The following is a 20,057-nucleotide window of genomic DNA, read 5'->3' as shown; positions in this document are numbered from 1 at the left end:
CAGTCCTTCAGTTGGCGCCCAACGTGGGGCTTCATCAGTGGTACCGGTCCAAGCCCGACGATCGTGAGGAACTTCGTGTGAAATCTCCGAGGGAAGGTGCACCCCGCTTCATCGATCCTGTTGTCGAAATAAGTGGCCCGAAGACTTTTCCCGCGAAGATTCCCGCCTCCTAACGGCTGCGACGGACTGCTGCCCTGACTGTAGACCTGTTTTGGCGCCTGGCGTAGACCTTGGTATAGCGAGACGATTGACGGGCCTTCCTGAGGACGCCATTGATCTTTGAGTTAAGTATTTGTGGGTCGCTCCCAGAGTTCTTGGTTGTAGACACTTTAGCGAGTGTCTTTGTTGTAAACACTTTAGCGAGTGTTTTTGTTGTAGACACTTTAGCAGGTGTCTTTGTTGTACACGCTGTGTGAGTGTTTTTGTCGGTGACACTTTGCTAGCGTACTTCGTTGTTGTTGTATTTGTTTGACGACTGCAGCCGCCAAAGACCGAGGGTTTAGTTCTTTGCTGGGACTTGGTAAATCCCGAAATCCCGTAACCCTTGAAGTTTGTGAAACTCGGCTAGTGTGCGAGATGCCTGGTCGTAGTACTTTGTTCAGTTGCTTTAGACCTTGTGGTGCGGATTCCCTGCTGGAGGACTCGTGTCCGATACCTCCGGTTGGAACTCCTACTTATGATTTATATAGCAAACATGGGCTAGGCCCGATTGCTTTTAACGATTATTGGATAAAATATACAAAGAAAGACGGCGATCTTCGTTGGCCACCTCACGGTAGCTTCGAAGCGTCGATCTTAGATAATTTGGAAATAAAGTTGTTCGAACGCAAGTCTAGGCCGGCCATGTTTGATGCCTTTCGGTTCTGGCGCAAAGAAGCCCGACAGAAAGAGATCAGACAAAATAAACGTAGTCAGCGAGATACTGTTGCTACTATAGTGAAGAAAGCTGAGCAGTTTCAGCGTGATAAGGAGGATAAGGATAAGGAAGTGTTTGAGAGATTACAGCGTATGTCCATAGACAAATGCTATCCTGCTTTGCCTACGGAGTCGGATAAGAAGGAAGAGGCAGTTGAGGATTCTTTAATGTCTTATCTTATGAAGTCGCCACCCCCGTACGTACAGGGTATCGCAGCTCCTGTGGTCCCTGCCGTACCTGTTCTTCCACCTGTTATTCCTCCACCAGTTCCTCAACCTGCACCCGCTCTTCCGACTGTTCCTGCTCCTTTGCCTGGTTCTATTCCTACTGCTCCTCCGCTTCCACATACTCCTGTTCCCGCTACTGCTCACGCTACTGCTCCTGTGTTGTTAACCCCTGTTGCTGCTAATGTTTCTACTCCTTCTCTTGTTAGTCCTGTGTCTTACTCTTCTCCCTCTACTCGTAATCGTGATTCTCCCCTTGCGACAAACTTCTTCCAGTCGCTCGGACCTGTTTTTGGCTCTGCTGGTTCTGATGGTCCTCAGAGACGTAGCCAGCTTCCTGGTAATAGAGAACGTGTTGCGCTATACAATATGGCGATGGGTTGGATGATAAACCCTGTTAGAAATCCACCACGTGTTGTCCTCGAAACGTTTGATCAATTCAACATACCAACTCAGAGGTATGTGTTTGATGAAATGTGCAAGTTCTTACATGATCAGATAGTGGCCTTTGCGCCTGACGAGGTGCTGTCCGCCCTGTCTGAACTTCGGCTTCAGTTCGCAACTGGACTGATAGTCGACACTAATGTTCGACGTGCTGTTGAGCACTTACTATCTCTTCGTCCCGCTCCTATTCCTCATGCATTGTTCGTTGAGGACATTGAGAAAGGAGATGGGTCTGGCCAATATCCTATGCGTGAAGTTCCGCCGGTTTGGGTACCCGCTGATAATACTAATGCTAATGCTCCAGTGGCGGCGCATTTCCAGAGAGTGTGGATACACCTCCCTTGGAAACGATCGGAAGTGCTTCAGGTGAAACAAACTTTGCCTGATCCTCGCAAAAATCCTGCTGGATATTACAAGGAATTGTCGCAGCTCGTAGACGCTACGATAATGAATCTGGCCGATATCGACATGTTGTTTGGCAATGTCGTACCGCAACCGGTATGGGCCAAGATTCGTCACCAAGATCATGCGAATGAATTAGGTGGTGATTGGGCTGCCATTACAGCGGCAGACGCGGGACAAGTGGCTGCCACTAAACCCGATCAGTTGATTGCTGAACTTCCTCAGCGAATCATTACATTAATGAAAACGCTTATGCCAGCTATGAAGGTAAATTGGGATAAGTTGTCAGCCTGTAAGCAAAAGAAAGATGAAAGTGTCTCGGACTTCTTTACGAGGTTCGAGGAAGCATTCGTTGATCATAGTGGACAGGATATGGGTACTGAGGGTGGACAGAGGTTGTTTGTGGATAAGTTTGTGTCAAACTTATTGCCCGACTTGAGCCATAAATTAAGGAATTCTGAAAGTGCGTGGGCCGTTTCTACCTCAGCTCAGATATTGGCTACGGCACAATATTACGAAAATAGAGAAAAAGAGGAAAATGACCGTGCCGATAAAAAAACAAAAGAGCTAAAAACTAAAGTGTTGTTACAACAAGCATATCCGCCGCGTTCTAATCAGACTGCGCCTCAACAGAATAGATCACAGTCGCAATCGAATCGATCGCAGCCGCGTAATGATTCCTCTTTCCAAAGATCTTCGTTAGGGTACAATCAATGTGCTTATTGTAGACAGGAGGGACACATTAAATTTAATTGTCCTGCTTTGAATGACCGTACTAGTGGTACTTCGTCTAGAGGAGGTCGTGGTGGTTCACAGAACGCATCACGTGGTAGAGGTCGTGGTGCTCAGAACGACCGTTCTGACAATTCATCAAATCCTAATAACTGTTTCGATCAACGTGGATCATCGCAAGGACGATCTGCGCAGTACAATGTGGACGATTATTACGTCGATCAGGGAACTGACGATAGTAATTACTAGGACAGCCAAAGACAAGGAGAGGGAGTGGTATCAGTTCCGGTTGATCAGAGAGGGCCTTACGTCGCAGTTGCTACATCGGGCGTCGTTGAGCCTTTTCTGTTGGACACTGGTGCAGCGAAAAGTTCTATCATGCATTCGAAACTCCCTGGCGCACCTTTGTCTGGCTTAACAAATGTTTCCGTTGGATTCTCTGGCGCCCCCGTTAGCAATCCAGTTTCGCGCCCTTTGCCCCTTAAAATTGGGCCTCGTGAGCTCGAAGCTCCATTGATTTTGTCTACTGGTTGTGGCGAAAATCTTTTGGGTCTGGATTTGCTTAAACGCTTGTATGCAACTTTGTATTGTTCTCCTGCGGGTGTAAAGCTTACGTTAGGAGAGAGAGTAGTCTCTCCCATGTACTTGTCTCTCGATAAGCTTCCACCGGAATTGGATTCTCTTCCTGCGTCTTTGTGGGCGACGGGTCCGAATGATGTGGGCCTACTTGATATCTCCCCTTATGTTGTTCAGTTGAAATCTAATGTGCGCTTGCCACGTATTCCCCAATACCGTATCTCCCTTGATGGTGAACGAGCTTTGTTAACGATCATCTATGATTTGATCGAGAAAGATGTCATTGAAGAAACTCGGGGAAACGTGTGCAATAGTCCTGTACTGCCCATTCTTAAACGTACTGATCCTACCAAACCGCCTGTTTATCGTTTTGTTATCGATTTACGGGAGGTAAATAAAATTGTGGTTCCTCAATTCCCTGTTGTGCCTGACATCACGGCGCTACTGACTCTGATTCCAGCTACTGCTTCATGGTTTTCGGTGATTGATTTGAAAAATGCATTTTTCAGCATCCCGATTGCCGAAGAGAGTAGGGACCTTTTCGGTTTCTCTCTTGGTGGACGTAGCTTCCGGTTCAAACGAGCTCCTCAGGGCTACTGTGAAAGTCCATCGATTTACAGTCAAGCTTTGAAGGGTCAACTAGATGCGTTTAGGTTGCCGGTTGGTGCGGCTTTAATCCAATACGTCGACGACTTATTGGTGGCTGCTGATACTCAAGACATCTGCAAAATCGCTACAGTGTCGTTGCTGCAACACCTCTGTGAGTTAAATCACAAGGTGTCACCTTCTAAACTCCAATATTGTTGTCAAGAAGTAACCTACCTAGGTCACTTATTGTCAAAGGAGGGAAGGAGATTGACCCCAGAGAGAATTGCAGCGATTGCACGCATGGCTGTGCCACAAACCCAAAGAGATGTGCGTGCCTTTTTAGGTATCACGTCGTACTGCAGGCAGTGGATTCCTAATTTTTCATTGCTAGCGAAACCATTGGTGGCTCTTACGTGCAAGGATGTTTCGACTCCTTTACCATGGACGGAAGAATGCCAGAAAAGTTTTTCTGAATTACGTGATTCATTGTGTTCGGCTCCTGTGTTAGGTACCCCTGATTACAGTAAACCGTTCACGTTATATGTTCACGAGAGGGAAGGTTGTGCTTTGAGTGTCTTAACGCAACCTTTTGGTGGTAAACAGCGTCCATGTGCATATTTTTCCTCGACCTTAGACCCAGTAGCTAGAGCATTGCCGAGCTGTTTGAGAGCAACTGCGGCAGCTGCGGTCTCCATCCGACAATCAGCAGGATTGGTCATGGATAATATGCTTACGGTGATGGTTCCGCATGCAGTCGATACTCTGTTGAATCGTACGAAAACTCAGCACTTGACGAGTGCGAGGTTGTCTGGGTACGAATTGACGCTTTTGGCAAGCCACATTCAGATAAAACGTTGTAATGTCCTAAATCCGGCAACTTTGTTACCAGTTAGTGCAGAGTCAGATGAAGTAGCAGAACATGACTGTTACTTGCGGACAGAAGAGGAAACAAAAGGTCGTGTGGACCTTAAAAACACCCCATTGGAAGACCCGGATGGCACCCTGTATGTGGATGGGTCATGTTTTAAGTTGCCGAATGGTGATGTGACTACTGCTTATGCTGTGGTGACATTGAATACTGTTGTTGAGACTGCGAGATTGAATCAGAATTCTGCCCAAGCTGCAGAGTTGATTGCTCTCACTAGAGCATGTGTATTAGCAAAAGGTAAACGTGTGAATGTGTACACCGATAGTCAGTATGCTTTCGGTGTAGCGCATAGTTTTGGACGGTTGTGGCGAGAGCGTGGTTTCTTGACGTCGCATGGCACGAAAATACAGCATGGCCAGCTTGTGAACGATCTTTTGGATGCATTGACTTTGCCTGCTCAAATTGCAATTATTAAGTGTAGTGCGCATCGTAAAGTGACGGATGATGTTGGTCGTGGTAATGCGTTTGCAGATGAGATTGCTAAGGAGACTGCTCGGAACCTTAGCACTCGAATGTATGTGACAAGTTCGGTTAGGTGGCCTACAGAATCAAGTATGTGTGAAAATACCATAGAGAGTGTGAAAGCTATTCAGAATGAGGCCACCGACACTGAAAAGATGAAGTGGAAAGAAAGTACGGGAAGGTTGGATGTGAATGGTTGCTGGATTGATTTGTCGGATCAGAAAAGATGGATGTTGCCTGACGCGTATGTACTGGCCGTTGTGCAAATGGCACATGGGTTAGCACATATTAGCGCGAAAGGTATTTGCAAGTTGCTGGCTGATGTGTGGAAGAATGATGGAATTACTAAGTGTGCTGAACGTTTGGTGAAGAATTGTATGGTGTGTATAATGTACAATCCTGGCAAAGGAACCCCAACTCCTCCTGGCAGTTTTGCTCCTCCTTCGTATCCCTTTGAGGTGATCCAGTTGGACTTCATCCATATGGAGCGATGCAATAACCTGAAATACGTTTTGGTTGTGGTTTGCGCATTCTCCCGATGGATTGAGGCCTATCCCCTCAAAGACAATACTGCTTTGTCTACTGCGAAAATCCTACTGAAGGAATACTTTCCTCGGTATGGAATGCCTAGAGTCGTGTGGTCAGATAACGGAAGTGAGTTTGTTGGAAGTGTGATGAAGAGTGTGTGTAAGGGCCTTGGAATCAATCAGAAATTCCATAGCGCCAATCATCCTCAGTCAGCTGGATTGGTTGAAGGGTACAATGGCACCCTTAAACTAAAATTAGCGAAGATTCAAGCTACGACTGGACTTTCGTGGCCTGATGCTTTGCCCCTAGCATTACTGTCAACTAGGGCGACTGTACACTCCCGAATAGGGCTTAGTCCCTATGAAATAGTGTTCGGCCGTCCTGCGAATGTGTGGGGGGTTCCTAGGCCAGGAATATTCTCTGATCTTGAGTTTCCGATGTTGATCGATTACTTACATGACTTGACTGCTAAACTGAGGTTAATTCATCAACAGGTTTACGACGCCTTGCCGACGCAGACGGAGGGTCCAGGCCACCAGCTCCAGCCCGGGGATTGGGTGGTTGCCCGAAATTTTTCACGCAAAAACAATCTGGACCCCCGCTTTACCGGACCTTACCAGGTGCTCCTGGCCACGAGGACTGCCGTTCGTCTTGAGGGGCGGAAAAATTGGGTACATGCTACCCATTGTAAGCGAGTCCCTATTCCTTTGCCGGCAGACCCGTGGATAAGGAAAGGCATCGCGTCAACAGAAACAGAAACATTGCCGGCGTTTGTACCTTTTAGCGACGCACAGCTTGTTGGAGAACCCTCAGCGCAGCAGAAAGCCACTGTTGAACATTTGTCAGCAAAAGACTCAAGACCAGATCAACGAACTGATCAGCAGGACGCTGTCTCTTCAACAGATCCTTTGTTCGACGAGCAGACACGTCCAGGGAAACATCGATATTCTTTGCGATCTCACACTAAGGACAAATAAATTTGCTTGCTTTGCTGAGATTGATAACTGCAATATCCTCGTTTCCCATGATCAATTTTGAACATTCATATCATTGAAAGTTTTTGTATATATATATCAAACTTCTTCCTTGTATCTTTTTCCTTCCACAGCTGAGAAATATTGTGCTAAATAAATACATGTTGTGTATTGAGGGCCGTAGGGCCGCGCGCGTACTTCCTTCTGGACAGTAGGTCTTGACGCTAGGTTAAAGACCGTCGGTTCCTAGGAACTCCTGGGGATTGACTATTGCTGCACAGAACGAAGTGTGTCAAGAAACGTTGCGGACGGTCGTAGGGAAATGGCATTTTCGAAGCTGAATGATTTGGAAGGAGCTCAGGCGTATAGAGTCAAGCTGCAGAAACTTAGTCGTACGAAATGTTTTGTATCCCAATTGTTTGTTTTGTTTTTGACTACTTCTGCATTTTTGGCGGGTGGGGTGTATTACACTATGTCTTACTTTTTCCTTGCTACTCCTACTCCTACTCCTTACCCTAACCTTACTTCTACTGCTTCTCCTCATTCCTTTCATATGTTACCAGAACACGAACAGGCTAGACGTGTAGAATTCCGCAATAATTCCTTTATCCAGCTCCTCCATCAGCATCAGTTAGTGGTTAACACTACTAATTGTTGGGTGTGTGGGTTGATGCCACATACTACGGGTAAGGGAATTCCATATCTGGTGTTACCGTATAGTTCCCAAGGGTCAGCTCGAGCATTCCAAACAATGTTTCGAAGCGCACTGGGTTCCCACCCCACGCAAGAACAACGTTCCCCCAACTTTGGTCCTACCTCGTATCAGAGGCTGCTATCGATGGCTATAGAGGATATGGAAGATGAGATCCATGATCCTTTTCTTATCCCTAGAGAAGAGGTACAAGCCTATAGGGTCTTAAGTAGAGGGGAATATAGTATGTTCACTAATGAAAAGCAGCTTAAAAGCTCGTCTCCAATATGGGTCGTACCCCACACTGGTAATCTTTGTCTTGTGGGTCGTGGCTCGCAAGCCTCACTTGGAGTAAGTGCTTGCACTGAAAGTTACGTTCTGCCAATGTCCCCGTCCCCTGTGTTTCTGGCTGCCAAGGGTACATACTTTATCTGTCATGATCGTGCATACACATGGTTGCCCGCAGACTTCATGGGCTCATGTTTCGTTGCAAATCTGTTGCCTCCGACGTTTACTGTAGATGCCGATTATCATAAGACTAGAGTTGTACGAGGCGTAATTAGCGAAGAGGATACTGCCGGTCAAGAGGCAGGAGACTTTTTCAAGGGTTTCCTCCCGTTTTGGGGACCTATGGTTAATAGTAGGAACCTGAGACATTTGACTCGAGTGGTAGAATCGACAGCTAATATTACTGCCAGTGCCCTTGGTAATATCACCACAGAACTTCAGGCGGAGAGACTTATGACATTACAAAACCGTATGGTTTTAGATGTTGTCCTAGCAGATCGCGGTGGGGTGTGTAAAGTGATCCATTCGAGCTGTTGCATTTTCATTCCAGATAATGCTCCTACTGTCTATCAAGCCATCTCGAAGTTGCATAAGATCTCCGAATCCATACACGTGGATGTAGGGGATTGGACGCTACTTGGTTGGTTTTGGGGCCTGGTGTCGGCTTGGGGTTGGAAGATTCTGACGATCATCGGGGTTGTGGTAGTGTTCCTGTTCACGTGTTGCCTTTGTGTGCAGTGTGGTCCTGCCTTATGTGGCCTCTGTGCTACAACGTGTATGAGACAACCATCTGTTACCAAGGGGACTCGATCGGACAGAGCTATGCTACAACGACATCTTGATGGTCTGATGAATATCGAATATGATTCCGACTAGTGCTTGCCTACATGAGGGCAAAAGGAGCGTCTGAGGTTCCGTGACAATTGTAAGTGGTGTTTTCGACTCGCACGAATATGGGCGAGTCTAGTATCTATGAACCGCAAATGACGAGTTTAGTAAGTGTGCGCAGTTTCGCTGTGCTAACTTAAACCGTTCGTTTGTTACGTGGGTTTTTCATCTGTAACCACGGGTTCCATCTTAGATACGGCATCCATTTTTGTCTCTTGCCCTCAAGTAGCCAGCGAACGGACGCTGTCCGCTTCGCGACCCTGGGACTCCCAAGCGGAAGACACATGTTCTTTGAAAGTGTCTTTATGACGAGGGGGTTGCTGCTGTAAGGCAGATGACGCCGCTCGAGGCTCATCTTGCCGCACGGACTCATTGTCTCAGCTGTGCATCTCATTAGGCACGTCCCTTTGATGCCTGTATCTCGTGCTTCTCGATACCTCCCCTTTTTACACCCTTTCCGATCTCCCTACTGTCTCCGTCTTCCTCTGCACCTGTCTTCGTTCCTATTTCGATCTACTTTACTGCTGATTGGAATTTGCTAATGGTGGGAAGATGGGTTTTTACAGTTGGGAACCGCCAAATGTTTCCGCACTTATGTTCCGGACCTTGTGTGTTTCAAAGTGACCAAAGCGACCCCTCTGAGAGCAACTTGTGGGAACCAGGTTGTAAACTATTGTGTATCATGTTATCCTATGGGTAAAAACTGTATAAAAGGAGCGATCCACAAATACAATTTGAAGCAGTCTCCCCGAACTACACTCGATGTACTTCCTGTGACTTCTGTGTTCCCTGCAGTAAATAAACCTTGACTCTTTGACGCCGAAGGAAGTGTCCCGTGTCTCTGTGACTTGTACGCCGGAGCAGGTTACCCACGAAGGTTTCAGGTGTTGTGCCCTGGCACCGCTGGGTCCAAAGGAACCCAGTCCTTCAGGTCCCAAGGCTCTGTGGGGGAGGGAGGGATGAGGCTGCTACTGCTCGAATAGCCAGGTCTTGAGGAGTCTTCTGAAGGTAAGCAGGTCTCGGCTCTGCCGTAGGAGGATGGGGAGGGTGTTCCACTTTCCCATGCATATAACTGAGCTACGACACATAGCGCATTACTGCATCCTTACTTGAGTCTGCATTTGGAGATGATGGCTGTACACTTCACTATCAAACAGCATGTCGCCCTCACACACTGCACTCCTGTCTCTAGGGCTGCACACGCCATTATCGCACTGCACAACTGCTCACCAAGCCCAATCATACACACACAAAAAATAACATTAAACAGGTAAGCTACATTTGATTAATTTCATGCTAGTTGACTCTCTTTTGTACGCATCATTATTTTATTTTTCGAGCAAAGATCAGTGTAAATAAACTTGTTATGGCAGTGTTAAATGCAAATAATATTAAACCTTTCCTATTGCTTATTGGTGTTTGAGTAAAAAGTGAACCATTGCCAAGAGTTTTATGGACATACAAACGATTGTATTGTTTGAGATAGGAAAGGAAAATATTGGTAAGTACATTCATGAATGAATAGATTACAATGGGAGTCAGCAGTCTCAGCAAGTATTCACTGGTAATGTTCACCTCTTTAACGTACACGCATTTAAATTCTATAAAGTGCTCGCTGTTTAATGAACTATGTTAAGAAATACCGGGCTAATTCATTTAATCTCACCAATTGGGTTTTTCATCCTTTAGATCTCTTATATGTTCTTCAGTGGCCGATATTTAATCCTGCTGATGGGCGCATTCTCTATCTATACCGGGTTTATCTACAATGACTGCTTTTCCAAATCCCTTAACATCTTCGGTTCATCTTGGAACATCCATTCAATGTTTGCAAACGGCACTTGGACGTAAGTAGACATTGACCGGAAAAGGTCTTATTGTATTGCTCTGAGCTCTTACATAATTGATAGATTGCTTATAACTGTTCAAAAATAAGCTGGTTGTGGAAGTCATGTAAATTGGTCCTGGAGAAAATGTTACTCAGTTTTTTACCCATCACTGCTAATGATTTGTTCTGTTTCCAACATTCCATCTCCATTCTAGGTTGTAGTTATCCATGGCAAAGAGTTCAGTGACTTCACTTTCGGTTCCTTTACCTTTGTATATAAACACTGGGGCATATTATTAAGGGGGTTTATCTCCGCTTTTTTGGCTTTAAAAGCCAAGAAAGCGGAGATAAAATTATCTCCCTATTACCTACCTGTCGCTAACACCAGTTAGCGACAGCTAGTAGGAGATAGCGACCATCTTGGGCCCCACTTTGCATGTCAGTGAAATTTATCATTAATGACATGCAAAGTGGGCGTGTTAAGATGTTAGCGACTGGAAACAGTCGCTAACATCGCTATCTCCTATTACCAACTTTTGGAGATATTCGCGCTAAGCGCGAATATCTCCAAAAGCTAACACCTGCCCCTGAGCAGTTCTTAGCCATGTTATCCAATGGGAGGTGGATATCATAGCTAAGAGCTAAGAGCATTAGCTCGCTCATGCATGAATATCGTGGACTTTTCAGCGATATTCATGCATTGCGGCAGATTTTTATTGCATTCGCGATAAACCTTGGTAATACCAAGGTTTATCTGCGATAAAAATCGCTGCAGCTCGGCGATAATTTTTTCACGCTAACCAAGCAATAGCAATAATTATCGCTATTGCTTGGTAATATGCCCCACTCTTATTTGCTGGATAAGCACATTTGTTTACATTTGCCGTTTTTAGCTTGTTTAGAGTATGTTCGTGTAGATCATTTCTCACTGAAATCTTTGTATAGATATTCTTCTGTTGTTTAAAATCTGTGAGATACATTTTTGCCACTCTTTCTTCATGCCACTGTTTCTCTCTAGTTTTCTTCGTATGCAACCTTTACTTTTTGAAATGAGCTTGTTGCAGTGCAAATCAGAGGAGTATTTTCATGGACATTGTACACTGTTTGTATATCATGCTGCACTTTTCTCTGCGAAAACGAGTGATAGTTCCATATTTTTGCAGACTCTGCACATCACCTTCTGGGCTGTTTTTACAACTTTCAGAATGCTTTGTGCATAGGGTGACCAGATCTTGCGACACAAAAACCGGGACATTTCGCAAAAAGAGGAAGGACTACAATTTAACATCAACGAAGTGGCCAAAAAAAACAGCCATCATCAATATAAAAACGTAGAAGAGGCACTAAGCAAATAGATAAAATGTAGGGGCATATTTCCAACGATTAGCGATATTTATCGCTAACTAGGCTTAGCAACTCATTTTTTACCGCTGAGCATCGCCGGAAATTATCGCTGAGATAACGTGCTATTAGCAACGTTTTTCTCCAAAGCGATACATTTCCCGGCGATAGCGTGATTATCGCTGCAAATACAGCGATATTCACGCATTAGCGACAAAATGCTCTTAGCTATGTTATCCACCTCCCATTGGATAACATGGCTAAGAACTGGTCAGAGCAGGCGTTAGCTTTTGGCGATAGCGTGAATATTTCCATCGCTACGCCTGCCTTGCTAATAGGCGAAAGGGACGTTAGCAACTACTTTCAGTCGCTAACAGGTTGGGTACGCCCACTTTGCATGTCATTAGAAATAAATATCGCTGACATGCAAATGGGACCCATTCGCTCGCTATCGCCTAAAGCTGTCGCTAACTGCTGTTAGCGACAGCTTGCTAATAGAGCGATAGAATTATCGCCGCTTAGCGGCCGAAAACGGCCGCTAAAGCGGCGATAATTGCCTATCGCTCTGCTTGGTAATATGCCCCGTAATTTTTAAAACCAGTCTCATACCTGTTAATTAAAGTGCTTACTTATAACAGCTGCTAACCAGCCCTGTTAGAACACACCACAAAAACACACCCCGAACATGAACCAAATATGCTGGGAAACCTAGTGATAACCGAGACTGTCCCGGAAATCCGGGTCACTTGATCACCCTATGTGTACATAATATATAAGCTCGCCTCTCTAAGTGGTGAAATGAAGGAATCAGTGCAGCTAAAGAAACAAGACCAGGCGTGCCCCCAACTAAACTCTTTTGACGCTTGCCTCAGACACAATCTCAGGGGCAGATTTACAAGCTTTTTTGAGCCACGTTTGCATCAGATTTCCCATGTTAAAAGTGACGCAAAAGTGGCGCAAGGGGCTTGTAAATAAGCCCCACAGTGTCCTTTGGATTTATTTGTCCGCTTATTCTATCGTGCACTTAACCTACATGAGGGCACATTAGAACTCTTACACGAGGATCTCAGCTGCCGCCCAGGAATCCTCAACTCTGAGGGCTCAGCTCTGTTTAACCTGATAACATTGTGGTGATACTGCTTACAAAAGAGTGCTATATCTTTTAGGTTCCTTAATATCTGGGCTATGGAATGGGGAGGCTATAATCTTGATAACGAGTGGCACACAATGTGGAGCGTATGAATTTAATAGAAAATAAGGCTTTGTAAAGGCTGATATGGTTATAAACGGAAGTATTGTTCACAGTCCTGTGAATCATAACTCCTCCTCGCGCCACAGACCAACATATATGAGAAAGGTAAAAGAGGGACAGATGAATGGGGTGAGGTTTTATACCCAAAGTCCGGTTACTGGAGGGATACTGAATTATGGAGTTACAATGTCAGGCCTCATGATATGCGTCAAGCTTTCCATGACTCAGCATGTAAGAAAATAATGCAGAAAGACTGTTAAACAGCTAGATTTAATGTAGGCAGGGATCAGATCAATTTATTGGGAATATGTGATGAAATGTCATTGGGCTGTACCTAGTATTTGGCACGTCATACAGGCTATTTGCTGAATTGTTAATAATCTTTAAAATCTTTTTTTTTTTTTCATTCTTTATTTCGATCGAATAGATCATAAAAGAGTACATCCAAAATTTAAGAGCAAATGCATTTGGTTAAAACAAGTTAATTCTACAATGGTTAAAAAATGACATTTCAGCTTTCATCCAGTTATTCAAAATCAGACAGTTCCAATAGTTTACATATCATAAATCATAGAATCGATTTAAAATTTCAAAGATTGGATGCACTGTATTTAAGTTAAATGTCAGCAAGCATGATTTTTAAAAAAAATTTATACCGAAACTATGTCAAGTTGAATACAACAAGCACGTTTATGCCACATCGCAGTTATGAATTTTGATACCGCAAACACAATCGAAGGTGAAACGTCCGTCTTTAATATTCTATAAGCGGGCAAGTAGTGCCTCAACCCCAGGTTTTTTAGAAGGGGAACGAGCCAGTACTTTCTAGGTTTTTGATAAGCTTTGCATAAAAATAAAACATGCAAATCGTTTTCCCGGTGGTGCGTACAAGCTGGACAAAGCTCTGGGGTAGGGTGGTGGGACCAAGTACTCGTGAGTGTTCTAAAAGGGAGTGTACCATACCTCCACTGTAAAAATAATTTTCTTGTCAGGGCAGGGCTGATTGCATCGAGGACGAGTTCCTGGTGATAAGAGTCTTTGGATTTGATGAATAATTAAGTTAAAGACCCCATACGAGGATTCTGTAGTAGAGATGTTAATTTAGAATCATAGAAGTCCTTTGACAAAGATTTGCGCGAAATCTTACTACAAGCGTTTGCTTGGTCCAGCCACAGTTCTGGCCTACCTAGGCTCTCACAAATCTTTTTTATATATTTTAGCCAGGGAATGTTCATTGTATTTGGGAGAGATAAAATCTCTTGTAACTCCATCCGGTAGCTCGAGAGCTCTGGGGTACTCCAAATTCATCGCCAGAAAGTTAGTGGTTTTAGTCCCAGCTCTTCCTCAATTGATCTTAGGCCCAGATCTAGTCTAAGCGGGAAGAGTGGGGTACTTGGTGGTAAAGCCACCATCTGCCTGATGAATTTGTTCTCAGTGATTGTCAGGTTTTGTGCAGGTATATGCCCCCACATCTCCCCCCCATATGTGACTGCCCCCTGGGCCTGCATTTTGTAAATTTTGAGCACTGGGCCAAGGGGTTTGTGATTTGATCTGTTTTCCTTCCTGGAGATACCACCCGTTAGCTGAGCTAATTTAATATTAGCCTTTGTCCGATGTGTATCCCAGGTCATATTTTGGTTCATGGTCACCCCCAGATACTCAAATGTGTGGACCCTCTCTAGTCTCAGTGTGCCTATGGTGGGATTGGGGCGTGTTGAAGGAGGGGGGCTGAGAATCATGTATTTAGTTTTCAGGGCATTGATCTCAAGACCCCTCTCAGCACAAAAGGTTTCAAACCCATCCAAGACCTGTTGTATTCCCTTCGGGGATTTCGACAACAGCAGGGTGTCGTCCGCAAACATAATAGCGGGCACCCTGCTGCCGTTGAGCTTTGGAGCATAAATGTCAGCTATCCCAGTCAGGTGGTCGATTACCCCTTGACAAAGAGGCAGAACAGGGTCAGTGCAAGCACACAACCCTGCTTCACCCCCCTGTCAATGGAGAATCTTCCTGAGAGCATCCCATTTCTACCGCACCTGACCAGTGCAAAGATGTCATGGTGCAGTCTAATCAGGATGTTCAAGATGCCAAGAGGGATACCCATCTCTGCTAACACGGTCCACAGTCTAGATCTTGGGACCAAATCGAAGGCGGCGCGCAGGTCTACAAAGACCGTATAAAGGCTGCCTCCCTCGATTATTGCAGTTTTCCAGAACAGAAGATTCAGTCGAAAGATCTGGTCTGTTGTTGATATCTTCTTTCGGAAACCTGCCTTGGTCGGGGCTAAGAATGGAGAACTTCTCAATCCAGTTTTGGAGGCGATCAAGTATCAGCCTACCAAATAGTTTTTGGGACACATCGATGAGGTTGATGGGCCTGTAGTTGGCTGGAAGCAGAGGCGATCCCTTCTTGAATATAGGGACAATCTCTGCTCCCAGCCAAGTACAGGGCACCTCCATGCCCCTCAGAACTGAGTTAATAATTGTCAGAAAATAGGGAGCCCAGATATCCGGTTCTTGTTTAAAGATATCGCCCGGGAGGCCATCCAGGCCAGGCGCCTTTTCTGAAGCCAGCCCTGAGATGGCTACCCGTACCTCTGCCTCTGTGAAATAGTCCCCCTCTAGCAGGGTGCCAGTAGGCGGCAATACATCGGCTGAGGTACCATCACCATCTGTGTACAAGGTCTGGAAGTGATCTTGCCAAACCTCGGCTGAGATATTAGGCTCAATTGCGGGAGATAGTTCCTCACACCCTGCATTCACTATTTGCCAAAACATCCGGGAGTCCCTAACAGCTAATGCGATAGTCCGGTTCGCCCATTTGTCATAGTCCCATTCTACCTTGGCGTGGGTGATCAGTCGCTTGTAATCCTTTCTCCTTTCCTGTATAAGAGATCTGTTTGTGCCTCCCTTGAGGGCAGTCAGTAGGTCAGATTTAGTTTTTCGGCAAGCTGCATTGTACCAAGTAGGACAATGTGGCCTTCCTCCCCCTGACTTTCCCATAGAGAAAAGAACTTCTGCAATGGACTTAATGAGCCATCCATAGTTCTGGGTGCGCATTGATGATGTTGGGTTGCCCCATTAGTGTGCTCAAAAATAGGGATGATACAGGCATAAAGCCCAGCGACCTTCTCTGAGTTGGCAGCTAACTTTTCCCACCTCACTCTCCGTCTATTACTGGCCAGGGACAGGCCCAGTGCAGGGATGTCTGCCCCGCCCCCATGTGGAATAACAGTGCCAGGGAGGGATTATTCCAGGTCTAACGCGTTATGATCTCTTTCCACCCTGGGTATCACCCTGAAGTCCTCAATGTGGGACCAGGAGGACAGTGGCACAAAAATGTAGTCCAGTCTTGACTCCCTTCCCACCTTGTTAAATGTACATTTTGGGGGAAGGTCAGACTTCGTGCGTCCGTTGCAAGCCCTGATCCCATGATTAAGGGTTAGCCTGGTGATCTGCACTGCTAGCGGTGTCCAGGCTCTTGGTGGTGGGGCCGCCGTTGGGGGAACTAAGCACACCTCATCTTCCTCCAGTGGTATCTCGTCAGATAATCCTGCAAGAGGCTCGAAGTGTGAACTCATGTCTCCTCCTACCAGGAATAAAATTCCCTGTGGGAGATCACCAAGGAAGGCGGAAAGTTCCTCAATGGTACTCGATTCCCTAGTTACGTTCACCGGCCTTGAGTAAACGTTTACCAGTGCCAATTTACTGGAATTTGACCATTCCAGGATGACACATTGAATGTCATCTGACACTATGGGATGAAGTGTGGCCTTACAACCAAGGTGTGTAGCCACCCAGATCGCATGGCCGCCAGAAGGCCGCCCCTTTCGCCCCCACCTGGCAAGGGTGGAGAATACTGCAAAGCCTGAGCGGGAGTGTTCCTCAAGTGCCCAGGTTTCTTGAAATAGACAAATATCTTTGCTACCCACAAAGGTGCTCCACTCTGGGCAATCAAGCTTATTTCCCAGACCAGCCAGGTTCCATGAAAGTATCTTTAACGGAGGTGTTCTGGGGTTGGGTGCAGAACTTGGGGCAATCCTCTTGTCAGGTTGACTCACAGATGGTATTGTGATTTCGACCATGTCCCCTGGGTTTCCTGCCGGTTCCCCATAAGTAGGCAACATCCCCATTTGGGGGGGTTGGCCTTCCTGGTCATAGTGCTGTTCGGCACGGGGAATAGTCCCTATGATACGATGGGTATGGCTGTTAGATCGACTCTTGTTTCCTTCCTCGCCCCCACTGATTCGCTGTTGGCCCACCCACCCCCAGTTCCAAAGATTTCAGTCAATCATATCCAGGCAGCTAAACCTATTATACGTGTTGAAGTAGGCAGGCTGTCTGGCTATGTGCCGGTGGGAGTCTCCTCCCTCCCAGCCTCCCCACCCATCCCCTCGCCTAGGGACTGTTTCCCATCCCTCCTCATTGGGTACATATTTCGGGGGCGGGTAAAAGAAGGACAGAGGTAAGGATTGAATAGAAGTACCCAGATCACGGTAGGGCCAGCCACAGATATGGGAGACAGTCCTGTTATCCCTAAAGTTAATCACAGGACAGTCCCCTTTGATTGATTTCCTAGAGTTGCCAACCCAGGGGACTCTTCTTATCGTGATAATCTCACTTACTATTCCTCTGGGTAGAGGTCGATTTATGGAGAGCCAGCTGGCCACCTTGTTCTTTAGAGAAGTGGCTGATTCCGTGGTCTCTGGTTTCAGCTCTGGTATGCCAGCTAGGATGACTACATATGGTCCCGCCTCTGGGGGACGATTCAGGGGCCTGGTTTTTTGTGTCCTGACCGGGTCTCCCTGAATGGCTACAGTGTTAGACCCTGGGTGGGTCGGTTTGGGAGCCCCTTCAAGTGGCTTGGAAATTAGGGAGTGGGTGTTGATCGGGTCAAGTTGTGCAGTTAATGTGGGCTGTTTAACCTCCTTCACTGATGGTACTAGTGTAACCCTCTTATTCTTAGGCTCAACACCACCCCTAATGACCTTGTTGTCAGCTTTAAGGGCATCTGTTAATCAGACCGTTGATTTTTCTATGGTCGTTAGCCTGGCCTCAATTTTTACTAGGCGGGCTTCTAGGGGGCTAAGGAGAGACGTCATGAGAGCGGCCATGTTAGTGATAGTAATGATACCTCCTACAGTTAGGCTAGAGTTGGAATTCGCCTGCTCCGTTGCCTGCAGAGGTGAATTTACTCGGGATATAGGTGTGGTTTTCTCAGGCAGTGTGGTTGCAGATTTGCCAGTTTCTCCAGAGTCGGTTTCCAATAGGAGATTGAGCTTGGCGGTTTTTGCCTTGCGACCGCCTGGGTTTTGGGTGGCTCTTTTCCTTTTCAGTATTGCTCCTTCCCTTACTCCCTGCTTTAAGCGACAATCTCTGGGGTTAGGACTAGCATTGTTGGCAACAAGGGGGGGGATACCAGGTTGTGTATGGGTCTGTGGTGGAGTTAGTGGGTGGGGTAGATTATTAAAAGTGATTGAAATATCTACATCCGACAAAACCACTGTCCCACTATTCCCATTATCCCCTGGAGCAAGCGGGATACAATCAAGTTCTTTCTCGGGAATCCATGCGTGTGCTATGGTTCCCATAGAAGATCTTCATACCCACTCAATTTCCTGGGATATGCGCCGTTCCAATACAGTAATTTCATCGATCAGGAGGGCGCCTGCTTTAACAAAATAATTGTCCAGAGTGCCGGTTGAAAGTCCACTGCCAGAGCACTTTTGCTCCTAGTTTCTCTGGTCGACATGGTCCTTTCCCTTCGGGCAATAACTGACTAGGGCGTGCGTGAAACGAGCCAAGGGGGGTGGCCCGGTCCGGTCTCACCCGTGCTCGAACGGGCTACAACGGGCCCGCCCTTGGCCCGGGCTTCGCCCTCGCGCGTCCCGTGTAACACGGGCTGTGCGTGGTTAAGTAGCTACAGGTGAGGGGCGGGAAGAATCCCCAGGTGCGGCTGATGGAGCGCCGCTGCGACTGCTGGGACTCGCAGTCCCGCTCCAACACCGCCTCGCTGCTGCAGAGAATCACCCAATGGTCCAAGCAGTTAGGACCAGCAAACAATCTCCAAAGGCGTCCGCAGCAAACACCAGAAGCCGTTAACGTCCGCGACTACGAGCATTTGGGTTCCAGATGTAGGGGGCTTAATACCAGTCGGTAATGCCGAAATTCGGTAAATTTCAGCGTTACCGACCGGTATTTAGCCATGTGCGATGTAGGTATTACAGAATGCCATCGGTAATAACGAATCAGTAAAAATAAGGGAAACCAGTTACTGATTCCTTATTAACCGATTGGCAGACACCGAAACACCAAAATATCGAATTGGTAAATAAGAAATCGGAAACAAATCGCTAATGCATGTACATAAAATCATTAATACTGAATTTGTCAAAAATCGGTATTTAAGAATCAGTAATTACCACTGACCCAGAGCAGGTGGTAATAAGGTGCAATGAATAAAATAGCCCCAAAATGCAACAGTGTGAACACAATGGCAGCCCTCTACGTCATAGCAAGGCAGCTACGTTTGCGAGCAGCAGGACTGAGGGTTTGGAGACAGGAAGAGCGTGTGTACAGACTGCGTGTCACACTGTTCCAATTGACTGAGGCAGAAATACATGAGAGCTACAGGCTGCACCCACAAACCATCTTAGACCTGATACGGGACCTGCACCCATACCTGGAGCATCAGACACCAAGGGCACATGCCATACCAACACATGTGCAGGAGCTCTGTAGCCTGCGCCTACTCGTATCAGGAAGTTACCAGGGTGTGATAGCTGCGGCAGGTGGTGTGTCACAGTGTTGCTTGTCCCGTTTCTTCTACTCCTTTTTGGATGCCATGATGCAGAAAATGCATCACTACATACGCTTCCCCAGCACACAGGCGGAACTGCAGAAGACAAAGCTGGATTTCTACCAAAAGGCAAGGTTCCCACAGGTAGAAGATTGCATTGATGGGACCCACATACCAATCTACCAACCTACAGCTAC

At 46.4% G+C, this 20,057-nt stretch overlaps 1 protein-coding gene across 1 annotated transcript in view; it reads left to right on the top strand.

The window, feature by feature from the left end:
• Nucleotides 1–20,057, top strand: part of LOC147734664 (uncharacterized) — a 5,992,067-nt gene that overhangs the window by 2,320,515 nt on the left and 3,651,495 nt on the right. Inside the window, exon 13 of the mRNA XM_086952471.1 lies at nucleotides 10,331–10,488. Within this exon, the coding sequence (XP_086808597.1) occupies nucleotides 10,331–10,488 (158 nt within the window). The remainder of the gene's footprint in view (nucleotides 1–10,330; nucleotides 10,489–20,057) is intronic.

The sequence above is a fragment of the Lissotriton vulgaris genome, chromosome 1_2 (assembly GCF_964263255.1).
Source record: "Lissotriton vulgaris chromosome 1_2, aLisVul1.2, whole genome shotgun sequence".
Taxonomy (NCBI): domain Eukaryota; kingdom Metazoa; phylum Chordata; class Amphibia; order Caudata; family Salamandridae; genus Lissotriton; species Lissotriton vulgaris.
This window is presented reverse-complemented; position numbering and strand designations above follow the sequence as displayed.